Below are 14,577 nucleotides of genomic sequence, written 5' to 3' on the forward strand. Positions count from 1 at the left end.
GAAATTTATTTGGCAGAATATAAATATCTCTGTAGTAGACACGCGTAACCTATATTATTATTCACAAAACTGGAACCCAGACTATTGAGTTACGTAAAGCGTGGTTCACACTAGAACGCGACGCAAAGTGATTTATTGCGTAATCACAAGTGGAAACCGACGAAGCAACAGTGCTGCGAAATTCGCAGGTTGGATTTCACGCAGGGGGGGGGAGAGGAAGGGGAAAACACAATTATTGGAAGGGCATTTTCTTACGTTGCGTCGTTTGCGTTACGTAACGTCGCTAGTGTGGGAACCACGCTTCAGGAAGGACGTAGACGCAACGCAAGCGAGTTGACCAATCCACCGCATATGATTGGTCAAATCACTTTTCGTTGCGTCCTAGTGGGAACCAAGCTTTATTAATGAGGACGGTTCTATTCTACACTAAATTCATTTTTTCACGATTTTTGTTTGGGTTCCCATGTGAACGTAACTTCTACAAATTAGCATAAAACAACAACAAAACACGTTTGCAACATTTGTATTTTATTAACTTGGGAAAAGAAAGAACCCACCGTTTGACAACACTTTGCATAATTTCCCCACGTACATAAATATTGTCTGTAATAACTGTAGTTTTATTTTTTAAGTAATATATTGCATAAAAGCTACACAACTATATTTCTCTAAGATATCAAAAACAGAATACGTCTTTAACACACAGTAAAAATGTTGGTAAGACAAAACGAAAGATATGGCCAGTTAAGGCCTGTTTTACATTAAGTGCTGACGTCATAATTGAGCGTGAACAACCATGGGTTCTTAAAAAAATACTAAAAAAAAAACTCTGTTGCTCCATTAACTATACTCTCCAAAAACAAATTAAGCGATTCACACGTGGAAGTAATGTCATTGTATCCACATATTAAGGGAGACACAAACAATGTACCTTTTTCTTTGGTCATAACACCATTTTGAAATAAAAAAGTATAATTAAAATACTATTGCTAATGATACTAACCTTATCAGCTATGTATGTACTGGTATTTATTAACATTGTATTTAAATTCTTATTCGGAACACATAAATAATATGAATACAACTTTACATTAATATCGTAAAAACATAGCAACAAAAGCTGTAATTGGATGTGTATACAACTTTTGATATTAAATAACTTTTGTACTGTTTTTTCTTTCTTTATAAATCGCATTATACACTGGTTATGCGACATTTCTTACTTTTGAATGCTACAGTAAATGCAGCATTGAGATGTCCATCGCATTCACTTTTAAAAAAGCTGATATTAACATGTTTAAAATCTATAATCGAGCACCATTGCAAATGCTACGTCGCAAATCTATTGAATATAATAAAACACAGACGTAAATGTCTGCAACAATTCATACGGCATTGACTCATCTCGCACTGTGGACGGCACAATTATAAAATGTATACACTGGTTAATAGAAGTATGTGTGTACATTATAACTTCCTTAATACACTCAAGGAAGACTACAAGCAACCTCAATTACAATATGCCACATAGTCTTGTGACATCACACAGTACACACCCATATAAGGCACTCGGAACCTAGTACCTGTCAATCACGAATCGCATACTTAATCTTATAATGCCTCCTTTTGTAAGCTTTTGTTAAATATTTTTTTTAACGCGCGCATGACGAATGCACTGGCTGGCAAGATATTAAAAACGGTATTGGCACAAGTAATGTCTTAGTGTTACAACACTAGAACATTTTTTTTTCATATACATAATATGTGAAAATGGATCAAGGCGATTTAAGACAACTATTGGTAGGTAAACAACCTACCCTGCCAATATAACCAGTATACAATACATACAAATTATGACCAATTAACTAATATTTAAAAAAGGTAAAATGTTCATAGAAGACGGTCAATACAAAAAGGTCATCTGTGTCTCCCATTACTGGTCTTTTAGGTCAAAGGTCAATACAGTTTCATTCTCTCATTCGTTAGTCTCTCCTGGGACAAATGTACATTGCATTTGATAAACTATATTTAGATTATATTAAATAAGCCACCTTAGCAGCAATTGATCGTTGGTAATGTCCTAAATGAGCTGTTTTTCTTTTAAAAAACACCCAGATTAGCACATTATATCTAACCTAGGTAATAAAATAAGAAAATACAAATTTACCTACTACTGTAGGACTAAGGTCATATATTTAGCCCTTTTAATTTGTATACCATCTACTGACAACCAACACTAGGTGGTACAGTAGAAACAGTCTGGATAATAAATCTTATTATCATCCCAGTTTTCATTCGCTCTTAGCACACAACGTTTAGCCGAGCGAACTTTACGTATATTTACAGAGATACAAATCATAAGAGTAGGCCATTTGCATATTCTACGTAACATACAATGGATCTCTCCTCAAATAGAAAGACGCATTGCACTTGTTAGAAAAGTCAATTTTCTTAATGTATGAATAAATATAAGGCTTCAACAAATAAAAAAAAATCTTAATTTTGTAGACATGTACAGTGTTAATACTAAGATTAAAATTCAAAATGTCTTTGGTTGGCGCAACAGATATTAAACCTTTTGAGGCACAATTCGAAAGACATATGAAAATTGATTATTAATGTAATATATCATTACATTACATCGCATAAAAAATAAACTTGTTTGTCAGAGTATAACAACAACTATGAATATGTTATCATCAGTATTAAGTAAAACCTTATATATAATTTAATTTAAAACTTTGTGCAATGGTGGCTACCTATACATGTTTTCTTCAACCTACCGACTAGCATCCCAGGAGAGAAGTGTAATACTATAATATTGATCATTGATGCGGAAAAACGTGAAGAAATATGTACATTAATAACGTTGATTAAACACGGATCAAAACATGAAGTACCTTGTATTAACACCCATTCACACAAATCTGAGGAATGTTAATTTTTAAAATAAAGCGAATGGTATCAACTCTGATATTTAATTGTTAAAAAAAAAAAATCAGAAATATTTACTATATCATTTCTAGATAGCGTTGTAACAATAATTTATCTGAACAATAAATACACGCTTAATAACTAATAGAATATAATTGATTGCAAAACTTGTTTTATGTTCTTTCACTGGAAGGATACGATAACCAACTAGCATAAAATCAAACATAAGCACAATTATATATAGATTCAGTTTGTATGTCTGTGGACAAAGCCACTCACACACAGTTATCGTAACAAACGTTTCCTTAAGTATGTAGGCGAACTGAACGCCTAACATTTTAGACAAATTGGTTTCACTTTTTCACCGATTAAAATATGCATTGTAATGACCTTACATAGTCTCGCCATATATTCACATTTGGAGAGTTCTCTTCTATAAGGAAGACAATGGAACAACATAAGTTTTAACTAAAAACAAGCACAATAACGAATCAACTTGCCCCTATCATTTTTTCCAATTTTTTTTTCTAGTAACCATCATTAATTTGAGTCTATAAGTACACCAAATAGCTTTTTTTTTTTATCTGCTTGAATTAGAAATAGGGCACTTGACAACGATATCGAAAATTGCCCAAGCAACACTAAATTCTTCATTCAGAAATTTCTATTATCTTATGATCACAAATTTTGTTATATCTACCAATTTTGGTGCTGAACAAAGAATCCAAAAACACATCTGAAGGCAAGAAGTAGTAATAGCACTTCAAACCTCCTTCATATACAAATTTAAAGCCCCACAATTATTAAACGATCAAGAGATTAAGCAATCCTAACATGCTAATTAACAATGACTTTAAGCAAAGACTTACTAAACATTGTTGCTCTACTTAAACAGCGTTCTCGTGTAAACTTCTTAATTTCCCCACCAATCCTGAGAACTAGCTGCCGGTTGGCTGTACGATCCACCGTAGGTACCGCCGTAGTGTCCACCATAGTGTGCGAAAGCAAATGGCGGTGGTTGTGCTGCAACAAAAGTGGTAGCCTGCACTTGAGTCTGGGTAGCACCACCTCTTCCGCCACCACGGTGTTGGTGCTGGTGCTGTTGTCGGTAATCACGAGATGCAAATCCTCCAGCGCCATATCTGAAAAGCAAAAAACTATTTTTTAATGTCAATTATTGTTATATCCAAAAAAGTTTACCCAAAAATACTTATTGGATGAGTGAAATGAATTAATCTTCAAAGAAAACATTTCTAGTTCTTGTCTTTTTTTACGTTATTTACAAATTAAATATCAAAGTACATTCTGTTCTGGCAGCCTTTCAAGCATTTGTTTCTGGGATTTCCAGTTTTGTCATTCGTAGGAGATATAAATATTAATTTAATTTGTTTTGAATTAAAACCATCATGGAAAGCAAATTCAGATTTTTAAAATTCCCAATAATAGAAAACAATTTAAAAAGGTAATATACCGGTTTCGTCCTCTCTTTGTGCCACTGTGCTTGGCCTCGTACGCCATTGATTCCAACCAAGTTGGTACTTCCTGTTTAGCCTCAATACATAGATCACACAGATCACGAGCAATGTTACGATTTTTCTCATTGAAGAATGAAGTGGCCAATCCTACGAACATCAAAAATATAATTTACATAATTCAAATATATTCAAAAATGAAGAGACAAAAAAAATCACTATATGAAACATACAAAATACAATGCAATGTCGAAAAAACTCGTTTGGTTCCGATCTTCTTTCAAATTGTGAAAATGCTTTATTATTTTATTATGTACAACAATTTCTTGTTAATTCTGGAAGATTTGATTGATGTTTCTGTTAGTTGTTTTAAAATATTGTATTAGTTTATCCGAGGCGCCTTGAAGCTAAGGTGGTTCCATCTTGTAAGGCGCCTCTGTGTAAAAAACTGAATAAAATAAAAATGAAAAACAACTTGTTTGGGTAAAAACACAGTTTTTAATAAGTATAGTTTTTATGGTAACGCAGACACCATGATAATTTTAAAAAATTGCTATATAAATAAAACATACAAAATACAATGCAATGTCAACGAAACTCTGGAGAAACATTTTTTTATTAATTTTTTTTTATTTAAGTATACTTTTATCGCAGACACCATGATCATTACACTAAAAATTGTAATAACATTTTTATACACATACAGTATTGAATTTAACATTTCTTGACCCTAAGGCAAGATAAAAAAAAACTAAATTAAAATCTTAAAAACATCTTTGGACGAGGACATTAAAAAACTTTCCCTCATGTGGGGTTATTGTATTGAAGCAACATTACCTAGATTTCCGACTCTTCCAGTACGGCCAATACGATGCACATACTCTTCACTGTCAGTTGGTAGGTCAAAGTTCACGACATGTTTGACGTTGGTGATATCCAGACCACGAGCAGCAACCTGAAGCAAAATTTAAATTCATATTTTTACCTTATTCCCCAGAAAAACCAAAATAAATCCCATTACATAAAATATGGTTAGGTTACTCACGGCTGTTGCTACCAGAATTGGTGTACGTCCAGTACGGAAGGTACGTAGCGCTTCCTCTCGGTCACGTTGCGACTTATCTCCATGGATACTTGTTGCTGGGTAGTTTTCACTATACAAAAAATCTTCAAGAGCATCAGCTCCTTTCTTGGTTTCCACAAACACTAATGTCAGGGAATCACTACCTGCAAAGGAAGACAATGTTTTATAAAGTTTATCTATGTCTATTAAAAAGAAGTTATAACATCAATATCACATAATAATGCTTGGTTATCAAAAAGTTGGTGAACAAAAGGCATTTCAGACAGCAGAGTGATCACAGTTTACACACAGATAATAAGTCAGAAGTTGTGTTGGGCTGAAAACAAACCCTACACATTGTTATAGCAACTACAAGCCTTAATAAGATAAAGAGATTAAAAAGGTACCTAGGACCTAGGTACACCATACTAATTATTCACTGGGACATTGGGACACGTAATTCATTACTTGGTGCAAAACTATGGAATGTTTTGCCTCTTTCGTTCCAAAACATACAAAATGTAATAAATAGTTTCAAAAAGATTGCAAAATATTATTTATTATCAAACAATACTTAGCGGTCATGTTTTTTGTTAATATATTTACCTCTAGCCATTGAAAATGTATTAATATACAAATAATGAATGTTTATGAGTGCAATGGTACAAATAATGGCACGAGGTGAATGATGAAAGGTTATATCAACGAGGCAAAGCCGAGTTGATATAACCTTTCATCATTCACCAAGTGCCATTATTTGTACCATTACCCGAATACAAAACATTCATTATTTGTTTTATATAACATCTAGACGTTTTTTTTTCGTACACAAAAATGTTTCAAAAAGTACTATTTAACGATCTTTGAATAGTGCGTACTATTGCACGCCATGTGACCCACATTCGTCCAATCAAATGACAGGAATTTATATAGGTGTTATATAATATGATTTATACTGCAATTGAAATGTACCGCTTTATGTCTTATTGTTATTTTCATTTCTGTGTTTTATATATATGTATTGTTTGCTTTTGTCTGTTTGTTTTGGTGTCCCTGACACAAGCTTTTGCTTTCCATTTTGGAAATAAATGTTAATTTTGATTCATTGATTGATAAAAAACTCCTTACCAGCAGCATTAAGAAGATCTAACAGGAAGGAACGTTTGTCCACTTCTTCAACCCACACGATCTTTTGAGTGATGTTAGCGCTGGTGCTACCAACACGTCCAACAGCCAAGAAGATGTAGTCATCAAGAAAGTCTCTGGCCAACATCTAAATTAAACAGAAATCATCAAGCTTGAAAAAGCTATATTGAAATTACTGAAAAAATGTGGGTATCAGTGGCTGGATCTCAATGGATACAAATAAAATAAGCACTGAAAAAATGACAATGCTGTGGGTATTAGTGACTGGATCTCAATGAAGATAGAAATAAAATAAGCACTGACAAAATGACAATGCTGTGGGTATCAGTGGCTGGATCTCAATGGAGATACAAATAAAATAAGCACTGAAAAAATGACAATGCTGTGGGTATCAGTGGCTGGATCTCAATGGAGATACAAATAAAATAAGCACTGAAAAAATGACAATGCTGTGGGTATCAGTGGCTGGATCTCAATGAAGATAGAAATAAAATAAGCACTGACAAAATGACAATGCTGTGGGTATTAGTGACTGGATCTCAATGAAGATAGAAATAAAATAAGCACTGACAAAATGACAATGCTGTGGGTATCAGTGGCTGGATCTCAATGGAGATGCAGATAAAATAAGCACTGAAAAAATGACAATGCTGTGGGTATCAGTGGCTGAATCTCAATGGAGATACAAAATAAAATAAGCACTGAAAAAATGACAATGCTGTGGGTATCAGTAACTGGATCTCAATGGAGATACAAATAAAATAAGCAAAAAGATAAAGCAAAACAGCAAGAAAAATATATGCAGTATAGCATCAGTCACACATTGCTATGGTTTCTTGTCCGGCAATCAATCGGATATATTTATCTTAAATGCGGCTTTTTAATACTTGTAATGTGGGAGAGAGTATACCTGAATTTCCTTGGGAAAGGTGGCGCTGAACATAAGCGTCTGTCTACCAGCCTTTGGCATGTTGTCTTGTTCAACAATACGACGAATCTGAGGTTCAAAACCCATATCCAACATACGATCAGCCTCATCAAGTACAAGCCACCTAAAACAAATAAGGTTCAAAATCTTACTTCAATGTACTTGGAAGTTTAGCTTAACTAAAGTGTACTTAATTGATGTTTATTTAAATGTACCTAATTCACTTGGAAATTTAGCTTAACTAAAATGTACTAAATTGATGTTTACTTAACTGTACCTAATTCACTTGGAAGCTTACTAAAATTTACTTAAGCAAAGTCTACATTATTGAAATGTTTACTTAAGCTTGAATCTACCCTACTTACTGAACCTAACTGTACTTACTTGATGCATTCCATACTAACACGACCTCTTTCCATCATGTCAACGAGACGTCCTGGTGTGGCTACCAGAAGGTGACATCCACGCTCCATGTCTCGCAATTGACCTCCAACGTCGGCTCCACCGTACACTACACATGGACGTACATGACTTCGGTACGAGAACTAACAAAACAATATTTGAGGTAATTGTAAATTGAATGGTTTCTTTACAAATTTATATGACATTAATTAAGCTCTGTCTACACTATCAAACTTTATGTGACAAAAAAATGTTATGTGCTCATATATGGACATGATGATGTCATATCACTAATATATTTGGGCATATCACTAATATATTTGGGCATATCACTAATATATTTGGGCATATCACTAATATATTTGGGCACATCACTATCACATTTGGGCACACCACACTGTTTTTGTCAAACTAGTTTGATAGTGTAGACTACTTTTTCTTTCTTTCAAATGTCATGTCTTACCTTTCTTGCTTCATCAAATATCTGACAGGCTAACTCACGAGTTGGTGCTAAGATGACAGCCAAGGGATAGTTCTTGCGTTTGTTACTGCTGTTTTTCTGAATAGAGAAACATATATTTAGATTTTAAAATTTCAATTGAATACTAAAATTCTGCTTATTTTGATTGGTGTCATTAAAATATATTGGATTTAAAGCTCTGTCTACACTATCAAACTTTATGTGACAAAAAAGTGTGATGTGCTCAAATATGGTAGTGATTTGCCTAAATATGGTAGTGATATGACATCATCATTTCCATATATGGGCACATCACATTTTGTCACACAAAGTTTGATACCATAGACAGAGCTTCAGATGTTTTGTTTTTTTGTTCTTGCATATGATACAAGTGTACAAAAATTGTGAAAAAAAAACTTACTGGTGGGAACTGTGCTGGACCTGCCTTGAATATCTGAGTCAGGATTGGAAGCAAGAATGCAGCAGTCTTGCCAGAACCTGTAATAACATTATATACAGTATTATAAAGTAATCATGCTTAAAGCTTGGTTCCGACTGAAACTCAAAGGCAAGGATGCAACGCAAAGTGATTTGACCAATCTCAAGCGATGGATTATTCGAAAAGTCGCGTGTGATTGGTCAACTCGCTTGAGTTGCGTCCTATTTAGAAATATCTATGTATATAAAATGACAGAAAGTAAAAATTAAAAAAACATCATCATTTCTCAGGACAAAATACACTCCACTCAAATAAACAGCATCTTGTGTTTGTCTCAGAATAGGATCGATATTTCTAAGAAGGATTTGCTTATGGCTATATCAACCAATGCTATTTAACTGTTAGATTGTATATTATTTGGGCCAAAGGCCATATAAAAAATGTTTCTTGGATTTTCCAAGGGAAGAAATATCATTGGCAATTTGCCAAAATACAAGAAACATACAAAGGGCAGCTTTCAATTGCGCAATAAGATGGAAACAGTCCTATTGAGAATTAACAATATTATTTACAGCTAAATAACCCCACTTAAGCTCTGTCTACACTATCAAACTTTACATCACAAAAAAAATGTGATGTGCCCATATATGGACATGTCGTCATATCACTACCATATTTGGGCATATCACTACCATATTTGGGCATATCACTACCATATTTGGGAATATCACTACCATATTTAAACATCACACTTTTCTTGTAAAACTAGTTTGATAATGTGGACAGAGCTTAACATGTCTGCCGATTACAGTAGGACCCGTCCTTTAGGACACCTCCATTCAGGGGACACTTTGTTGGGTCCCAAATGTGTCCTCTTAATAGGGGTTCCACCGTACTGTATTAATGTATGTAACGTACCTGTTTGAGCACAAGACATAAGATCACGGTTTGCCAAGATGATTGGAATAGCATACTTTTGAACCGGTGTTGGACGCTCATACTTGCTCAGCTTGATGTTGGCATGGATAATTTCTCCAAGTTTAGATTCAGTGAACTAAATGAAAAATTATATTAAAGTTTATTTATCAATTAAATTCATTGTTAATTTTTGTCTTTAGGCACATGTGGCCAATAGTAACTTAATCACTGTCCTATCAGATCAGTAAATGGCGCCCCTGCCTTAACCGCTTGTCTGTGTATTAATGTTATTTCATTATTGTAACATGAACCTTGGGTGGCACTTGAAAGGTCAAGTCACTATGTTTGTAAACTAAGTTAAAGTCATCTGGAACCAATTTGTTTTCAGTAACTTGTTTGTTTGCTGCCAACCCCCACATACATTTACTCAAAAAATTACCAACCTCTGAAACATTTTCTGGTATATTTTGGCCAGTTGCTTCAACTGGAATATCGTCATATTTTTCAAAGTTGATACCAGTGTTTCCTCCAGAAAACAACTCCCTAAAAAACAAACATCATCATTGATATTTTTCCCCCACTGAGTGTAATCATGATTTATAATCTCTGTCCATTTAAATGGTTTTAAGAGAGGGTAAAGGTCAACTCAGACAGCGTCGTACGACAATTCATCTCGTCTGAGTTGACCTTAACAAATCTAGGTTTGAGTCACACAATATCATTATATACTGTGTATATATATATATATATATATATATATATAGATTAATTTGAAAGAAAGCATGCTTTAATCAGATGTACTTTGAGAAGATATTATGCAATTTATTATCATAAAAACAGATCTCACTTTTCTACACGTTCATTTCTTGGTAGAGGCTTAGTCCAATCCTCCTTGGTGATTGTATCACGATCGGTACGTCCGCCCCAGCTATCCTCTTGCCTGTTTGCCTCTCCGTAGCGATCGCCACTCCAAAACGAGTTTTCAGCCTTTGGTGGTTCCCTTCCTCTCCAATCTGCCTCTGTGTTGCGACCATTAAACCGATTTTGAGGATTTCCACCACCCTGATAAGCATCGGTGTAACCACCACGCGAGTAGCCACCACGCGACTGATACCCTCCTCTAGGCTGGTAGCCCCCTCTTGAATAACCCCCACCATAATCCTGACCACCGTAACCTCCAGAATTGTATCCCCCGGAATTGTAACCCCTGCTATAACCTTGGTTGTATCCACCTCTGCTGTATCCGCCGCCTCGTCCCCCTCCATAAGAATCTCCCGCTGGGTTGCTACCGTACCCACGACCTCCTAGATCATCTGCATAGCCTGTAGAAAAGGACAAGATAATTAATGAAGCGTACAAAACCGAACTGATAACAGATACTACACTAATATAAAGGTACATTACAAATCAACCATGATTACCGAGGTATATAGAAGTTAAAGTTATTAAAAAGAAAATTCCATAAAAATATTCAACCAATGTAGGCAGTACAAAAAATAAAACGGACACCATGAAAATTACAATAAGTCAGAGCCATATACTTGGGGAGTTTAGCCAACTGTTTTGCTGGTGCCATTTTGTTATTGACCAGCACCACTGGGCTATTATAACTGGTGGTAGATTTACTCAGTTTTCTTAGTTATTAGTAAAACAAAGTTGGACAAACTCTATATATGACTCTGAAAAATGAAAAACACACAAATCCTTGTATGTTATGTAAAAGTTTCCATAAAAAATAAAATGTTAATTTGATCATTGGAATAGTGTATTACCGTATATCCTCGGATATAATCCCACCCCTTACTTTATGTCTGATTTCACAAACAGGCATATCTCCGGGTATAGACCCAGTATTGACTTTTGGTCTAAATGTTGGCCTCTCTCAAGCCAGTTCCGATGAAGTTTTTGCTTACCAATTATTTTTTTTCCTGAACCAGGCTTTTGCCGGGTATAGTCCCAACCCGCAAAGTCGGCCTATTTTCGTGTTCTAGGGGGACCAGAGGACATACGGTAATTGTATTATATTGACTTGTACAATGATCTTCCCTGATAAATATGCTGTATGAGAACCCATGTTCTAAAGCTCTGCCTACACTATCAAACTTTATGTGACAAAAAATGTGATATGCCTATATATGGACATGATGATGTCATACCACTATCATATTTGTGTGTATCACTACCATATTTAGGTACATCACACTTTTTTTGTCAAAATAATTTGATAGTGTAGACAGAACTTAAGAGGAAATTCCAGAACTGTGGAATAAAAGACATGACAACCACCATGCAATATAAAATGACCTTTGACCTTGAAACATGCCTACATAAGGAACTGCCATGGAAAAAACAACAACCACTGTACAAAAGATACTAAAGGGCATAAACAAACAAGGTAGGCCTAGGAAGGATGACTGTTAGCAATACTTTATTTAGTCTCCAAAGTAGAAAATTGCTGCTAGTAACCATCAAGCATACAGCAAAATGGCTGCCTGCTACAGCATACATGGCCTAGGAGCATGGCTGCTGGTGTAGCATCAACACTTTAGGCCTAGGAGCACAGCTGCTACTGTAGCATCAACACTTTAGGCCTAGAAGAAGCATGGCTGCTACTGTAGCATCAACACTTTAGGCCTAGGAGCATGACTGCTACTGTAGCATCAACACTTTTGGCCTAGGAGCATGACTGCTACTGTAGCATCAACACTTTAGGCCTAGGAGCATGGCTGCTACTGTAGCATCAACACTTTTGGCCTAGGAGCATGACTGCTACTGTAGCATCAACACTTTAGGCCTAGGAGCATGACTGCTACTGTAGCATAAACACTTTAGGCCTAGGAGCATGGTTACTACTGTAGCATCAACACCTTAGGCATAGAAAGATGACAATGCTGTGATCACTACTGAAGACCTAGGATTGCTAACAGCACTACCTTAAATAGTATTAACCATAGGCCTAGAAGGTGAATAGTAAGGTACACAGGCCCTCACCTGTTGCACTATAAACCCCTCCTGTGTAGGTTACATAGCCACCTTGGTTACCAGCAGCATAACCTTCAAGCGAAAGAAAAATTCTCAACATAATACAAACTTAACATGTAGAGTACAATTCTTTTTTGGGGGGAGTTGTTCCTTTCATTTAATAATTCATATTTTCACATAATATAAATAAATTTCTGTCTGGCAGTCAATACCTAACTTTTTAATTTATTAAATTAAGAAATGAAATTGCATAAACATGTAATCAAATTAGAAACAAAATCTATTTGACTACTTACCCCCGCCAGTTTGTTGCGATCTTAAATGAGGGGGTATATAGCGCTGTGGACCTACAAACAAACAAATTGCAACATAACAAAATGTACTTAATAAATTAAAAAATAATAATTTTTAATTTATACTATTATATAAAAAGAAATCAAGATATTATTTAGGGGCACGCTTAATCGGCGACAGAAGCTGTTGGCCTTTTTGACCTTGGCGCAATCAGGCTATTTGTTTATGCTTATGTTTGTATTGACCAAAATTAATAAATTAAAATATAATGTTTACATTTTTTTAAATGTATTTCCTACTTTTACACATTTAATCAGCTGGCAAAAATGGGGACTCGTCTATACAAAAGTACAATTCCTTTGTTGGGCCCAGTTTACACATAGACACACAATAGTACTTGTCCTACTGTACAGTAATTTAGGCTGCTTAGCACTTTTAGTACTCAGACATAGAGGGAAATGTTTATAATTTAACTGGAAAATACCTCCTCTGTTTCCTTTGTGCCCTGCATTCAAGTCTAGCCCAGACATCTATAAAAAAAGAAATGTTTCATATATTTATTTGTGATTAATCATTTAGAAAAGTCTTCTTAATATTAATCTTCAATTTATTTAGAATAAGAAAGTGTACCCACATTAAAAAACTCATGTCTAAAACTGTCGCTATAACAATGCAGTATCGCGATTCAAAAATCATAATAATTAACGATAAGTTACTGTCTGTTGTAAGGCCATTCAAACATCACTAGGCCTAGGCCAGTTTATATTATCACATTTGATAATAAATACTAGGTCCGGCAGGTAGCCCCTATCCTATTTTTATTTCATCTTTAAAACTTTTTCAGCTTGCAAACCATGAATGATGATGCCATTAATATTATTAATTAATATAAAAAAATGCAATAATATAGGACTAGCCTACTCTAGTCTAGGCCTAGCTAGGCAACTTTATAAAACAAACAATTTAAACACCCAATTTATTGTCATAATATAATAGTTAATACTAATTTGTGATATTTTTCTTGCCTTAAGAAGATGATTAAAGACCTAGCTTGGCCAGATAATAATTTTACAGTAAAAGCCGGGGTAGGCACGTTGCCTCCATAAAAATGGGTAACCATAAAAATGAGGCAAGCTCGATTGGTTGGTGCATGGGTCCGGTGCATGCTATGCTGAACTCTCGGTTAGCGAAGGAAAAAGAATTACATTTTTTAACTTACTAAAAGGCATGTTATTTATTTTAATTTTTGAAAACTGTTAATACAATACCTGCTGATCAAGACTTGGTCCATTTTGATTGGGTCCATTACTCATAACTGAAATTATTTACTAAAAAGTGATCTTAGTGAAAGGTAGAGGCTTCTTTTCTCAGCAGCACACACAGAGAAAAAGAGAACGAGACACCGGAAATTACGTAGACATGATTTATTTAAACGATTAAAAATTAATATATTTTGTAAAAATAAAATAATTTAAATGCGAAAATAATTTTTATAACAATCTTGACATATTATAAATTATTCCAATGTAAAACTGTATA

At 34.6% G+C, this 14,577-nt stretch overlaps 1 protein-coding gene across 3 annotated transcripts; it reads right to left on the bottom strand.

The window, feature by feature from the left end:
• Nucleotides 1-3,273: 3,273 nt before the first annotated feature.
• Nucleotides 3,274-14,422, bottom strand: LOC140049498 (ATP-dependent RNA helicase DDX3Y-like). Of its 3 annotated transcripts, XM_072094395.1 has the most exons (16): nt 14,307-14,422; nt 13,523-13,568; nt 13,041-13,091; nt 12,754-12,816; nt 10,610-11,084; nt 10,206-10,305; nt 9,763-9,898; nt 8,827-8,903; nt 8,409-8,504; nt 7,928-8,088; nt 7,526-7,667; nt 6,598-6,742; nt 5,452-5,633; nt 5,244-5,361; nt 4,406-4,556; nt 3,274-4,076 (listed from the first exon to the last, which is right to left on the bottom strand). In XM_072094395.1, the coding sequence occupies exons 1-16, from the start codon at nt 14,349-14,351 to the stop codon at nt 3,848-3,850; spliced, it is 2,217 nt and encodes a 738-aa protein (XP_071950496.1). In that variant the 5' UTR covers nt 14,352-14,422; the 3' UTR covers nt 3,274-3,847. The 3 variants fall into 3 exon arrangements, with proteins under 3 accessions (XP_071950496.1, XP_071950498.1, XP_071950499.1); XM_072094397.1 differs by lacking the exon at nt 12,754-12,816; XM_072094398.1 differs by lacking the exons at nt 12,754-12,816; nt 13,041-13,091.
• Between the last annotated feature and the right edge of the window lie 155 nt (nt 14,423-14,577).

This window comes from Antedon mediterranea, chromosome 5, assembly GCF_964355755.1.
Source record: "Antedon mediterranea chromosome 5, ecAntMedi1.1, whole genome shotgun sequence".
Lineage (NCBI taxonomy): Eukaryota > Metazoa > Echinodermata > Crinoidea > Comatulida > Antedonidae > Antedon > Antedon mediterranea.

Coding starts and splice junctions, on each gene's coding strand:
- LOC140049498 (XM_072094395.1), bottom strand. CDS start 14,351: ATGAGTAATGGACCCAATCAAAATGGACCAAGTCTTGATCAGCAG. Junction 13,569..14,306: donor GACCAAGTCTTGATCAGCAG/GTATTGTATTAA, acceptor CTTTTTTTATAG/ATGTCTGGGCTAGACTTGAA. Junction 5,362..5,451: donor CAATTCTGGTAGCAACAGCC/GTGAGTAACCTA, acceptor ATTTTGCTTCAG/GTTGCTGCTCGTGGTCTGGA.